The 15,268-nt window shown below is 42.2% G+C and overlaps 1 protein-coding gene across 1 annotated transcript in view; it reads left to right on the top strand.

Annotated features, from left to right (window-relative positions):
• FRMD7 (FERM domain containing 7) overlaps positions 1-15,268 on the top strand; it is a 52,305-nt gene that overhangs the window by 2,260 nt on the left and 34,777 nt on the right. Inside the window, exons 2-4 of the mRNA XM_006162612.2 lie at positions 656-807; positions 6,229-6,274; positions 14,304-14,408. Coding sequence (XP_006162674.1) covers positions 656-807; positions 6,229-6,274; positions 14,304-14,408 — 303 coding nt within the window. The remainder of the gene's footprint in view (positions 1-655; positions 808-6,228; positions 6,275-14,303; positions 14,409-15,268) is intronic.

Genomic DNA, 15,268 nt, shown 5'->3' on the forward strand with positions numbered 1-15,268 from the left:
AGAGAAGTGAACCAACAGGTCCAAAATAACTGCCCCAAGGGTAGAATGTGGCAAGAAGCCAAGTGGAGACGGAGTCAGGGGCCCCTTATAGACTTCCTGTTCCCAAGCAGACCTGGTCCCTAAGTGTGGTCCACAGGTACTAACAAGTATGCACACCTGGCTGACATAAGGGTGTTGAAAAGGTAGGGGACGAGAAACTTCATGACAGCTCGTACAATAGCTCAAATAACCTTTCATTTTGCTAATCATTTAGAAGCCCTTAGATGTGTGTGTGTGTGTGTGTGTGTGTGTGTGTGTGTGTGTGTGTGTTTATGGCCATCTTCAAGAAAACTATAGAACCTAAGTTCATTATAAATAGGATAAAAATTTCTTGTAAGCAAAAAGAAGAAACTAAAATTCAAGTGTAACTCCATCACTCAGATTTTAACAGCAAGGCATACATTTTATACATTGAAACATTACTTTCTCATAGATCCCTGAACACCACATGTTACTTCCCTTTCCACTTACTTTGCAATTGTTTCCTGAATATATTTAAAAAGATTTTCGGTTCAGTCAACACAGATTTTCCAGTCACCCTAATGTGCTGGCTTCCGTGGCCTCTTATTAAGTAGACATTTTAAAAAAGCATTATTCCTTAATGACTTCTTTATAGAGTTGCTGTGAAATTCACAGCCTGTCAGAACAGAGTGGCCTCCAACCTGCTCGAAGCCCTGCTGGGCAGCATGGAGAGTGCTCTTTTTACATGAGCAAAGCTAGTTCCAGGAAAAAGGAGACAAGAATGGGGAACAAGTGTGGGGGGAAAAAGTGAGTCAACAATGCAGTCCAAATGTAAGAAAAATACAATAGAATCAGGAAATAAAGAGAGAGATGAAAAGAAAAAGGGCTTCAGAGGAACAAATGTGAACTCTGGGTGCTCATGCTGGCACCCAAGATCCTGAGGAGCTGGAGTGCTGGGGAAAGAGAATTGTGGTGTGATAGGATTCTGTCAAGGGTGATTCTCTCTCTCTCTCTCTCTCACACACACACACACACACACACACACACACACACAAACACACACTTGTTCCCTATTACTATTATTTTTTAAAAGAATTATTTATTTATTTAATTCCATTTGCTATTATTATTTTTTAATTTGATCAGAGATACAGAGGAAGAGAGAAAGGGGAAGGAAGAAAGCAAGATGCCAGGTCCAGGATCCAAAGTGCCCTCAGCTACGTGGGAATCGAGAGCCCTTAACCCCAATGCCACCTGCCATCCCCTCTATTATTATTATTTTTCAGAGAACAAGTTTGAAGTGTTTTTTCGATTTCTTATTTTTCATACACCTAGATGTTTTAATAGTTTCCTCTTTACATGTAAGAACAGTGGTGCAATGAAGTGAGATTGTTATTGGAGGCCAGAAGACCTGGATTCAATTTCTAGGTCTGCTATTGACATTAACCTGCTATAAGACCTTAGGCAAGTGTCTTACCTGCTCTGACAGAATGATAGGCTTGTATATCTTCTCACTTGTAAAACAATGGACTTGAAGTACATGGCATCTAATGGTTTCTGTTCTGTCCTGGGTATCTCATATCACTAGATACACTTGAAATCAATTTCAAGTGCAGAAGAAAATTCCAAGTACCATTTAGAACCTGGTTGTGCATAATACACACATGGATTTTAGTGCTAAAGCATTACGTGGAAACAAACAATTATAATTGTTTTAATTACCCAGAGTAGCTAGTAATTTCGACAAGACTTGAGAGCACTGTCTTGAGAATACTATTATTACACTGCCACTTTCCAACAGTCTTTTGAATACAGTCATGATAATTTCAATGTCCCAGGAGTGGGGGCAAGATGGCCATAAGGGTAGTAATCTTGTGGGTTTTTTCCGCCCTTAATATGGAGGGTAACTCTGAGCAGTTAGGATCTTTCTTAGGCCCCATCTAGCTACTCCAGCAGGGTGTGAATCAGATACAACTTGTCCAGGTCATTGTGTCATCTACCAGGTACTAGACTAGCTATCTGATTCCAGAGTTCTCTTCCTGATTTAACTCAGTCGGTATCAATATAGTTGTGGGTGAAGTGGGTGGGGGTCAGCAGTTGCTCAGTTTGATTCTCCAGGACCTCCAGGACAGTCACATGGGCAAGAAACCTTTCTGAGCAATTAATCCTAAACAACTTTAAGCCTTCTGTCTTCTTTCACACACGCAGCACTTTGAAATGCTTTCTGTTTTCAGAAGTAAAATAAAAGCCAGTTGTAATTTGATGTGAATTTCACACATGCACAATCAACTAGAAGGGTTGTTCTCTCTGCTTACCCCCACTAGGAAATCTTAAGTACCCAGTTAAACTGTGCTTTCCTCTAGGTTTGTTGTTGAGTCCTATGGGCTCTGGGAAAAGGGCCTTGGTTGACTTCCTACTTATTCTTTGTTCTTTGATGTGTCTAACTGCACCTTGCTCTCCACCAGATGCTAAAAGACTAGACTGCCTGCAGAGAGAGATCCATTTTGGAATGAACTGCTGCTACCTGGTAATTAGCCCCTCATGCCTCTCAGCACTCCTCTTTTTACCAGGAGTCAACTCCCTCAGAAAGAATACATCTTGGTTAATAAATTTCTTTTGCCCTGCCCTGAAGGAACTCCCTTTCCTAGTTCCCTGGGTAGTTTCCTAAGTAAAAAGTTTCAAATTATGTTCAGCTTATTTCTTAGAAAACTGGTTACATCTGGCTGTATTGATACACATTTCAGATATATGCTTTTTTTTGCCATTTTAGAATATTTGCATTTTTAAGTTATTTATTTGTTCTATGAGTGAGAGAGACAGAGATATGGCACCCCAACTGGGTTTGAACACCACAATTCCACCTTCAGCTCCAGTCAGCCTGGAACATGGGAATTCACATCCAGGAGGTCTCTGGATATGAACTGGGAACCCACCCATGTGGTTCAGCCTCACAGAGAATGCCATTTTATCGCTGTGCCACTGACTAGACCCTATTTGTATTTTTAATAAAAATTTTAAAAATCAGCAGTCTTAAAAAGGAGTAGTCCCAAGGTTTAATCTCCAAGGGGTTGTGAGATACCTGGATTTAATAGCCTATGGATGGTGTTAAATCTCCAAGAGGTTCTGAGATACCTGGATTTAATAGCCTATGGATGGAAGAAAAGGAGAAAGGCTTGCCTTCATAGGGGTATAAGCTCTCTGTGAGTGAGGTGCATGCCTGTTGCTATTTATCAACAGAGGTCTACATTGAAGTGAAGGAGTATATAGCAAGATGCAAAACAAGATTTTACTACATGACTGAAATTAAATGAGCACCATCAAAAACATACCTAGCCTGGAACTGCACCAAATGGTTCCAAAATGCAGAAATACCTCAGACTTCCTGTTCTACTTAGCACAAGTCCAATCTTCTCACCAAGGTGTTCTGCTTGCTTCTGAGTTTCAAAATGCTATTCAAAGTTGGGGGACCAGCAGTTAGCATAATGGCTATGTCGCTGGACTCCCACGTAGTCGACCTTTGTTCGCGTCCCGGACCCAGTGGCTTAAACTCACACCGGGTGTGTGTGCGTACGTGCCCAGAATCCCGAGAGGAGAATGGAGGAGAAGGGATTGCAGCGTGGCCATCCCCCCCGGGGGGTGATTTCTCGCTTTCTGTCTCTATGTCTCTGTCTGTCTATCTGGCGAGCACACGCGCCCTATAGGAAAAACCTCTCCAAAAAAAAAAAATGCTATTCAAAGTTAATGATCTGAAAAGTAAAAGGAGAGACAGAAATTAGCCAGCAGAGTAGCCAGAAGGAACTACTTCGAGGACTCTGAGTGGCAATGTGTTCTCACTACTGTGGATGGAAGTGATTCTGGGCCAGTACTAGCATGGGTGATTGGGATGAGTTGTGAAAGTGATAATATGCGAGGAAAGCCTGAGGTTTACCATCAAAGACTAGAAAGGAAGTGCCAGGTGGATGACTTTAACAGCAGATAATGAACACCTCAGAGATGGGGTGTCAAAAGGATATTTTAAGTTTATGCCAGCAAAAACCTTTTCAAACCTGCACAAAGAGTAGGGGATGTCAAAGGGGGTGCTCAAATATGTGCACACATCGCTGAGGAATGTTCCCAGCATCCCCATTTTCAGATTGGTTGGTGTGGGAAGAATTCAGTAAGAAGGGGATGGGTAGGGAGAAAGTGAAACAAGTTGCTTGCGTACCCCTTGTTACAACTGGTAAAGAAACAAATGACAGGAATGGGCAAAGAGGTGCATAAAGGCGATTAAAGACTATAAAATGTAACCTAAGCTCAGCTATGGTATATACAAAACTTTACCAAGGCAGAGCACAAAAGGGGAGTAAGCCTCTAAGGACAGCAAAAAGAATACCAGGGATGTCCAGGACTCTTTCGATCACTTACCTGCCTGAATCCAATTGCACAACTGCACCTACGATGCAGACATGTATCACATCTTGCCTCTTTCTATTCTCACTGCCACTGCTTTAGTCTAGGTTACCAGCTTCTCTCACCTGACAGTACAATAGCCTGGCTGTCACTTGGTTTGTCTGTCACCTGTTACGCCCCCTCCTCCATTTATTCCTTACACCCTTGTTCCTCAAAGTGTAATTCATAGACCATCAGCGTCAGTCTCACTTGAGAGTTTATTAGAAACAGAGATTCTATGGTCCCACCCTATACCTACGGAATCCTAAACTGCATTTTAATAAGATCCTCAGGTAATTCACATTATTTGAGGAAGCTGTGACTTCCAGACTGGCATTTCTTATTTCCCAATTTTCTACAGGGAACACAAACCTATCAGAGAGAGAGAGAAGGAGAGAGAACAAGCTGCCAGGTCCAGGACTTGAACCACAGTCAGCCATGTGTGAGTCCAGCACTTCAATCACCATGTCACCTGCTGGCCCCAGACTGGTATTTCTAAAACATGATATAAATTCCCTTTTTAAAATCATGCCAGGCTGAGACCACATGCTTGGGGCCTGCAGGTGGTATGGTGGTTAAGATACTTAGATTCCCACATGGCCAACCATGGTTCCAGTCCTGAACGTGGTGGCTTGCTCTTTCGCTTTCCCTCTCTCTGTGTGTCTCTCTGGTAAGTGCATATGCTTCATGGCAAATTAAAATGATAATAAGTAAAGTGAAATAAATAAATCTTTAAAAAAATCCAACTACTCTACAGACCATCCTACCGTGCACATTCAGGAATATGGCTTCCATGCCACAGAAGGCCCTCCCTGCTATGTCTCCTGTCCTCTTTTCCAGCCACTGTATCACACTTTCTCCCTTAGTAACAGCAAATCGTCAGTAGTTTCATTGTTCACATGTTTCCTAATCTTTTCTGCCTCTGATGCCCCTCTCTTATCCATCTTTTCACCTGGTTAACTCCTATTTTTTTTTCTTTTTTGAAAAGTTTTTGCTATAGAGAGTGTGCGCTCGCCAGAAAGACAGAGAGAGACAGAGAGACAGAAAGCGAGAAATCACCCCCGGGGTGGGGGGTGGGGAGAACAGCCATGCTGCAATCCCTTCTCCTCCATTCTCCTCTCGGAATCTTGGTTACACAACATACACGTGCCCAGTGTGAGTTTAAGCCACTGGGCCCGGGATGCGAACCGTGGTCAATTACATGGGAGTCCAGCGACATAGCCATTACACCAACTGCTGGTCCCAGCTAACTTCCACTTTTGATTCATGCTTCAGATTAGGTGTCCCCTCCATTAGGAATCCTCTGTGACACCTCCTTACCCATCTTTTTGAGTTAGGTGCCCTTTCGATGTGACCTCATGCAGCCCCTTGCATATATACCTTCATAAGAGCACTTAGACCAAACCACTGTAATTAACCATTGATGTGCCTATCTTGCCTGTCTGTCAACCTGTGTGTTCCTGTTGATAATTCCTGTGTCTCACACACCTCAGCCTTCTTGGAGCCGAGGAAAGCATCTGGCAGAAAGCAGGTACACAATATTGTGTGTTGAATTGAAGAGCAGATGAAAAGGCCTCAAAATCATACATAGGACAAAGGCAAGCACACAAAATAAAGCCCATAGTTTGGGCGTGTGAAAATTACAACAGGAAAGTTAAAAGAACTATAAAAAGGGAATAAAAAATGGAGAAAAAAAGAGATATGCTTAAAGGAGAGGTAAGGAGTGTTTATGAAGGAGGAAGTTAATATTGATGAAGCAGTTCTTTGTCCCTCTCTTTTTGTGCATTTGTTATGGTTAAGCCTGACCTATGAAAATGTGGAGTCAGATGGTCCAAATGACCAGAAGGTAAGTCATTCCACTTGCCACTGGAGGAATGATTGGCAGGCACTAGTTTCTATGAGGGGAAATGAATAGTCATGTGTGTGAGCCTTAATATCCCAGATCTGTAATATTCAGAGAAATACTGTCCTTGTCAAGACAGACTCCTTGGGTGGTCCAAATGCTAATAGCTTGATGACCATACACCAACGTTTGTCCAAGGAAGTCTAGCTTCATGCCTGTGGTGACAATATGATAACTATTAGTGCCCTTGTCATTCTGAAAAGTGTCTAGGAATGGCCCATAAATTGTATGTGTGTGATTACCCTAGAAATAGTCAACGATTATTGAGCTTTTTCTCTGGGTCAGACACTGTATAAAGTACTTGACATGAATATTTTCATTACATGTTCACTATAATCCTTTTGGAATTTGAGATAGTATTTACATACCAGAAAAATCATCCTTTTAACATCTTCAGTTCAGTGGTTTTTAGAATATTCACTATGTTGTGCAACCAGCACAACTATCTAATTCCAGACATTTTCTCACCCCCAAAAAACTCCATGCTAATTAGTACTCATTCCCCATGCTGTCCTCCACTCCTGCCCCAGCCCCTGACAACCAGTAATCTATTTTCTACCTCTATGGATTTGCCTATTTTAAGCTATTTTATATAAATGGAATCATTTAATATGTGGCCTTTTGATCTGGCCTCTGACAATCCTATTTTGCAATGGAAGAGACTCAGGCTCAGAGAGATTAAGTAGTCTACCCCAAATCATGCCTACAGCGGGTAGAGGAGTCAGAACTAGACCCAGGTGCGTCTGGCTCCAGAGCCACAGGCTTATCTCTCATGATGCGCTGCCTCCTCATATTGATTGCAGGTGCTCAGCACATTCTTGGAACTTTCTTTGGTCTTCTGTAACTGGGTGCATTCTTTCCAAAATGCCTCACAAATCTTCCTTATTTGAGAATGGATTTGGTGTTTGAAAAGAGCCAAAAGCCATATGGAGGAAATATGGTAGCTAAAGTGAATGATCAATCTGGGTTATGTGACTGCATTTGGAGCTGGTGATGTTAGGAGGTAATGAAAGTTAAATAACATAAAAAAAAAAAAAGAAAACATGACATCAAAAGAGTGGAATCCTTATCTGATAACTTTGGTGACTTTACAAGAGGAGGAAGATCTCAATCTCTCTCTCTCTCCACTCTCTCTGTCTATCACGTGTGGACATAGTGAGAAGGAGGTCATCTGCAAGCCAGGAGCAGAACTCTTTTATCAGAGTATGACCATGCTGGCACCCTCATCTCAGATACCAGTCTCCAGAACAGTGAGATAATTCATTTCTATTGTTTGAGCTGCCCAGTCCACGTATTTTGTTTATGGCAGCCTAAGCTAAAAGTGTCATATTTTGAGCTAAATATGATGTGTAACTGTAGTCAGGAGAATAAGTGATTATCATCTATGACTTCAAAAACTATTTCCCGGGAACCAGCAGTTAGCGTAATGGCTATGTCACTGGACTCCCACGTAGTCGACCGCGGTTCGTGTCCCGGACCCGGTGGCTTAAAACTCATGCCGGGCGCGTGTGCGTGCGTGCCCAAGATCCCGAGAGGAGAATGGAGGAGAAGGGATTGCGGCGTGACCATCCCCCCTGGGGGGTGATTTCTCGCTTTCTGTCTCTATGTCTCTCTCTGTCTGTCTGACCGGTAAAAATTTTAAAAAAAAAAAAAAAAAAAAAAAACTATTTCCCGAGAGGATCATAAGAAATATTTCAAATGCCAGAATCAGCATTGGGAAGAGAAGGACATCTATCTATAAGACCCTTTGTATGACACTATGCTTTTAATTTATTAATGTCTATTGTACTCCTTTGCAAAATATAACAAGTATAAGGAAAAGTAAAAATAACCTTTCCTGCTACTATTAATAACATGCTAAATTTTGTTCTAGTCTATCCTTTCCTGAAACCTTAAATATGAGAGAGAGAGGGAAGTTGGAAAGCAAGCCGCCAGGTCCAGGACTCAAACTGTGGTTGGTGATGTGGGAGTCCAGTGCCTCAACCATCACGCCACCTGCTGGCCCTAATACATGGACATATTAAAATTGCTTTTTTCTAATGTTGTTGAAGATGGTTGTTGGTCAGTTAATTGATAAAATTTGCTAAAGCAGGGACTCATAATAAATTATATACATATACACACAAACACCTTAAACTTTTTATTTAAACATAAAACATAAATTTATATTTTATGCTGCCTTTTTAAAGTTATTATTTTTTTATTTCATGATGATGTTTGTGTGTGCATGTAGCAAAGACAGAGAGGGGGAGAGAGAGACACCCTCAATGGGGTTTCATCATGCCTCAATCCCCTTCCCCCATCTCCCTCAGTTCATCAGGATCTTGGGCATGCATGCATGTATGTTTCAGGTCCACTAGCCAGGGATCCATACGGTTGGCCATGTGACTTCCTACACTGTAGTTCAGTATGCTACTGATTGCACCACAGAGGCTAGGTTTGGAGGCCTTGGTTTTGAGTATAGACTTCTGATTGTGTTCTCATTTGCTTTTCTTCAGTAAATCACACTCATAATGCATCATCTATAATTTCCAATATTAGTTTGTTTAACATGGAAGAAGAAGGTACATGCTTGCAAAGCAATTTAAATACAGAAGCCTTCTATTAATAGAGTCCATCTTTTCTCCCCCAGAGTTTTATAACTGTTATATCTAAAACTAATTTCATAGCACATTTGGGGGACTTACTCCTTTTTGTCTCTACAAACTGGCTTAATTTTCATAGAAACAACTCTTGTGTTTACTGCTCATAATAACTTTTATATACATACAATTTAATTAAATAGCGTAATTATAATCACAAGTAGAACTGTCAAAATATGATCAAGGAAATAATTATTAGTAAGCATGGGACTTGATCAGTGGATGTCAAAGTGCACAATCATATTAGAGCAGCCTACTAGCTAAGGGCTTTCATTCTGACATGGGCATCTGTGAATGTTTTAAAGAGAGAATGGTAAGCATTGTATGTGCATTATTGGGTAGAAGTTGGTTAGGAGATTTTTTACTGCCCTAGCTCAAAAACAAAACAAAACAAAAGCAAAAGCAAAAAACAAACAAACAAACAAACAAAAAAATACCTCTAGGCCCAGTTATGGTGGTGTAGGCTGTGAAGTGATGCTAGAGTCATATGGGAAGACCCAGAGTCTACTAGGTTGTGTTCATGCCCCTGATCCTGGCTGGCTGGAGAGCCAGGTGGGGTCTGTGGGAGGATGAACTCCTCCCGTCCAGGGTGACTGTCTCTTTCTGTCTCTGTCTCCCAGTAAATAATAAAACAAACTTTAAAAAAATCTAAACATGTACAGAGTATCAACCTAAAGTCCCTATCTTTTAAATTCTCACTTTGGAGCCAGCAGGTGGTATAGTGGTTAAGGCACTGGACTCCCACACGGTTGACTGAGGTTCAAGTCCCAGACCCAGTGACTAGAAAATCACACCAGGTATGTGTGTGTGCATACCCAAAATCCTGAGAGGAGAATAGAGGAGAAGGGATTGTGGTGTGACCATCCCCACTGTGGGGGAAGGGGAGGATTTCTCACCTTATCTGTCTCCAGGAAGCATAAATTTCTCTCTAAAAAAAAAAAAAAATCCTCATTCCAGAAATAATCCTGTCAACAGCTTTGTATATATGCTTCCAGACTCATTTCTATGCATTTATGGATATATGTGCTTTATGTAAGTCATACAATGTGTCAAGTACTGTATTAAGAATTTGATGGGAATTACCTTGTGGAATCGTCACACTATAATGACATTTTTTCCCCTTAGGTTTTTGCTATAGGATACATTTGTTCACCAGAGAGAGGCAGAGAAAGATAGAGAAGAAAGGTGAGAAATCACCGCCTGTGGGGATGGCAGTGCCACATTTCCTTTTCCTCTTGGGATTCTGGGCATGCAGGCACACTCACCTGGCTTGTTTTCAAGCTGCCAGGACCACGGCTCAAAACATGGAGTCAGCTGTGTGAGATCCAGCACTTTAACCACCATGCCATCTACTGACCCAATACCACAATTTTAAAGATGAGTAAATTGAGACTCAGAAAGTTTCAGTAATTTGCCCAAGATCACATGGTAACTAATATGTTCTTCCTCCTGTGAGGACAATCCTACTAATGTATGTGAATCAAGTTAAATATTTGGGTCCATTAATATATTTACTCAGTAAACATCTATTGAGTGAGTACTACTCTTTGCCAGGGACTGTGCTTAATGCCAGGTATTCAGGTACATGATTTCTGTCTTCGAGCACCTGGAAAAGGAAGATCAATTTGTAAGCTAAATGATTTGCCCCAATTCATCCAGTAAGTGAATTCAGTAAGGTTTCAATCCAGGTTTATCTTCACAAATTGGTATATGACATTTCTAGAAACTTTAGTAGACTGGTTTTTAAAGCAAGTCACTTTGAGAGGGGTTAGCAAGTGGCATGGTGGTTAAGTCACTGTACTCCAGCATGACCAACGATGGTTCAAGCCCTGGACCCGGCAGATTGAAAATCATGCCAAACACTTGTACATGCCTTCCCCCTGCCCCCAAATAAAACCAGTCACTTTGAATATTATTTTTCCATGAGATGCATCTGGAGCCCCCAGGAATCAATGCCCAGTGATTATGATCAAGTAAATTAAATATTATAAGTTATAAACATTTGTTTAAAATGCTAGAGGGTGTATGCACTTGCCAGAGAGAGACAGAATGAGGTGGGCATGGGGACACTCTTCAATGGGACTTAGTCACACAGCAATCCCTTTGTCTCCATTTCTCCATCCTATCAGGATTTTGGACATGCACACACATGTACTTGGTGTGTTTCTCGAACCACCAGGGTCAAGATTCAAACCATGGTCAGCCATGTGAGATCTGGTTCCCTTAGCCATTAGGCCGTGGGGCTGGCTCTAAAACATATATATATGTGCTATAGGGTTCGTGCACTCACTGGATAGAGAGAGAGAGACAGAGAGACCAAAAGCAAGAAACCACCCCACCCAGGGAGGATGGCCATGTCACAGTCCCTTTTCTCCCATTCTCCTCTCGAGATTTTGGACATGCACGCATATGTGAGTTTTAAGTTGCCAGGTCCAGGACTTAAACTGCTGTCAACTACATGGGAGTCCAGTGATGTAACCCATTACACCATCTACTGGTCAGATAGATAGATAGATAGATATAGTGTGTGTGTGTGTGTGTGTGTGTGTATGTGTGTGTGTGTGTGTTAAATGCAGACCCTACTCTATTATAATCTAAGGGAGATAAGGGTAAAAGAGGTTACTGAATTGGAGTTTCAGCTCCTTGAGTGGGAGAACTGCCTGTTGGTAAAGAATTGAGACCCACCTAAGGAGCTTGACTAGAGTATCAAAAAGTGCCAGTTTAAACAAGAACAGGCAATTTAACAGTCAGGTCCTAAAAAAAGAAAACAGGAAGATCATATATATGGAGATATTATGAGAAAGCTCAGCATAACATAGAAGTTGAGGAATTAGATCATGATGGTAGAGAAAACTAAAGGTTGCACGTTGAGACAGTACCAAGGCCTTACCTATTGTGCAACACATTCCACAAGGCTGGCCAGTTCCAGCTTCCACTATGGAGGACTGAAGGAAATGCCTTTCTTAGAGATGGGGGTGGAGCACTTGAGCCATGTGAACGCCTAACTTCTAGATGCATACGTGCCAAAGGCTCTTCGAGCTAGTTGGCAACATTTACAGGGATGGAAGAATCAGGGGATTATTCTTATAAACATGGTATGGGATCTTCCAGAAGGTAGCAAAAAGAGTCTTGATTTGAAACCTTACAAGAATGGCGATATATTATTTGTGACTGCAGGAACACTGAAATATACAAACACATGTAATGTGGTTGCATTCATGGGGAGGATAAGCACCCCACTGGAAAATAAGAAGAAAAATGAAGAAAAAGGAAAATCTTGAGCTTCTTAAATTGTTTGCAAAGAAACTGGAGTCTATGCTGGAATTTTGTCCTCGTGACTGAAATGTTTCTTTGGTGTTGGAAAGAGTATTGCTGTCATCTCTCTCTCTCTTTAGAATTTTTTTTTCTCATAATAAAAATCCCGTGGCAGCTCCTTGTCTGGAGTACTTTAAAAATAGGAGCGATTTCATCTGTCTGGAATGGTCTGTGTCAGCACTTGCCCTAGGCAAGGTTGCCACATAGGCAAAAATGCCCCCTTTCCACCCTCCCTATCAGACACCCCTTCCCCCAGAAACCCTTCCCCCAACCTCCATGCCCTTGGCACCACCCCAAGGGGCTGATCCCCTTCTCCTAGGCCACAGTTTTAATGCAATCTCCCATATCAAGTCCAACCCCCTTTCTTTCAGTACAGCAGCTCTCTCTCCAGGTGCTAGAGATGCAATAGATTTCACCCTTTGTGGTCTATTTGCATTTAAAAATAGGACTCTGGTTAACCCAAATGAATCTTGAGTTGGTGGAGCTCTGGGCAGTGAACCAAGTGGAGAGAAGTCCAAGGGGAGAGGGGGTTACTTTTGGTCGGTGGGGGAAGGGGGTGAGGTAGGCCGCCTTCCTGGAAGCTATTAAATCCCAGATGTGGGATCTGTTCAGTGTGGTACTGCCTTGAGGGAGAGGGGGTGGGGTGAGGGATGGACTCTCTGACCTCTCAAGGTTGCAGTTAATTCTATGGGTCGGTGATTTTCCAACTACATTTCCCTGTGCCGCCCTCCCAACCCAGGCTCCCTTTGCTGTACCATAGGCACCGCGTGACTCGGCTTTAACTAGGGGTTTTCAGCGCATGTCTTTGTGCCTATCAGCCAGGGCCCAATTTTCCCATCACAGTCCTCCCTGCAACAGCAACCCTCGGGTTCAGCAATGGTGGCAGCTGAAGATCGGCCCCAGCTCAAAGAGTAGTTCACAGAGAGCTCTTCAAAGCTCCTGTTCTCAGAGGGCCATAAGAAAGGGACTATTTGATACTCACAGTGTGTGGGGGCTTTATAATGAAAAAATATATATATGTGCAGTCTGATGGGAACAGAGTATGCTATATGCAGATTCAGTGGGCAAAGCTGCAAAATGAAACCTCAAGGAGTTCAAGTGATTAATTTGGTCCATTTCATGCTGGATCAACAAATATTCAAGAGCCCCTATGACGTGTCAGGCTCTAAGTTAGACTTGGAAAGTAACAAGAAAAAATAAAGCAAGGACTCTGCTATGGAGGAAATTCACTCTAAAGGGGAAATAGACATCCAGTGTAAGAAGTGCCACATTTGAGGTAAGCAAGGGTGTGTGGGAGCACCAGGCCTGGCCTTTGTTCAACCTGTGGCTGACAGGGATCAAGAAAGCTCCCCCTAGGAGGTGACATCTGAGTTGAACAGGAGTCAGTCAAACTGAAGAAAAGGTGGGAAGGGAGGTCTGTGGAGAAGGAATGACAGAAGCAGACGCATGAAGGCATGAAATGACTTGACAAATGTGGGGAACTATAGGCAGGCTGCGATTATTAGAGGGGAGGGTGTCAAAAAGGGGTGCAAAAGAAATGAGGCTTGAAGGCAGTCAGGGCCTCATGAGAAAGAGAAGGTCCAGTGACCCTTGCTAAGCAGTAGATTTGTCCTAAGGGGAGCTACTGAAGGAATGTAAGCAGGGGAGTAGTAGAGTCAGATTTATATCTTGATTAAGCTATCTCTCAATTTGGAGAAAATCATTCGAATTGCCTGTGGGATGAGTTGATTTAGGAATTCCATTGAAAAGTTAAACTTGCATTTCTAGCCACAATTGAATACAATGCTCTTTCTTTCCAAGACGGTTTGACATTAGTCAGAGGGTTTTTTAGGAATGTTCCTAAAACAAGCTACAGATAAATTCGTGTATCTGTACATATCTGTAAAGCTCAACATCATTTAGGAGGATGTGGGTCCTCTAAAGTGTGCTTAACGGAGAGTTCTTTATTCCACACTGCAATAACAATATCAGGTTAGGGATGCAAACCATGCTCTGATCTCTTTTGTTTTGTTTAGCAAAAATCTTCTGGAAGGGCACTGTTTAACCTGAGTTGCAGCCATCTAAATCTTGCTGAAAAGGAATATTTGGGCTTAGAATTCTGCAGCCATTCTGGAAATAATGTAAGTTGGCTTCATTATAGGATTCTTTCTGTCTAGAAGTGCTCCTAAATGCAGTTTGCAGTTAGGTAAGTAGGGTTCAGATCTCTGATTGAAAAATGAAAGCCAGGGCCAGCAGAAGGAGTGGTGGTTAAGGCTCTGGACTCCCACATGGTTGATCACGTTAGGAGGCCTGCACCCAGTGGTTTGAAATATCATGCTGTTGTGTGTCTGTGTGTGTGCCCAAAATCTTTAGAGGAGAATGGAAGATAAGGGATCGCAGTGTGGTCATTCTTCCGTGGGTGATTGAGCCAGGGTTGGCCATGTCGGAATCCAGCTCCTTTAACCACCATGCCCCATTTACACTTTTGCAAAATGATTGAATGTATTAACTCCCTCCCCCCTTGTTTATTAAAAGTCATCTCAGTTTATCAAAAACAAACTCTTCTACCCTATGATCCCATTTGTTACTCTGCAAACAGCTATCTACACTTTAAAATATATATATTTAATTGTATTTAATAATATTTTAATTTAATCAGAGGGAGATAGAGAAAGAGAAAGTGAGAAAGCAAGCCATCAGGTCCAGGACTTGAACTGTGGTTGGCCATGTGGGAGTCCAGCGCCTAACTACCATAGCTGCTGGCCCAACAGCTATCCACACTTTAACTGTTTTGACTTTCTAAATGCTGGACCTCGACCCCCAGAACTGACTCCTGACCTTACCAGTGAATATTCAGGGGAATCTCCTTTCCTTTTTCCTCAAGTCTTAACATTCAAGATATTTTTGTGCTCTGTCCTGCCTTGTCATATCTGTAACCTGGCACCTTCCCAGAAAGGCTCATTATACCTATTAAGCCGACATTTGGGGACTGTAGGATTCA

The sequence above is a fragment of the Tupaia chinensis genome, unplaced genomic scaffold (genome assembly GCF_000334495.1).
Source record: "Tupaia chinensis unplaced genomic scaffold, TupChi_1.0 Scaffold140308_1, whole genome shotgun sequence".
Classification (NCBI taxonomy): Eukaryota; Metazoa; Chordata; class Mammalia; order Scandentia; family Tupaiidae; genus Tupaia; species Tupaia belangeri.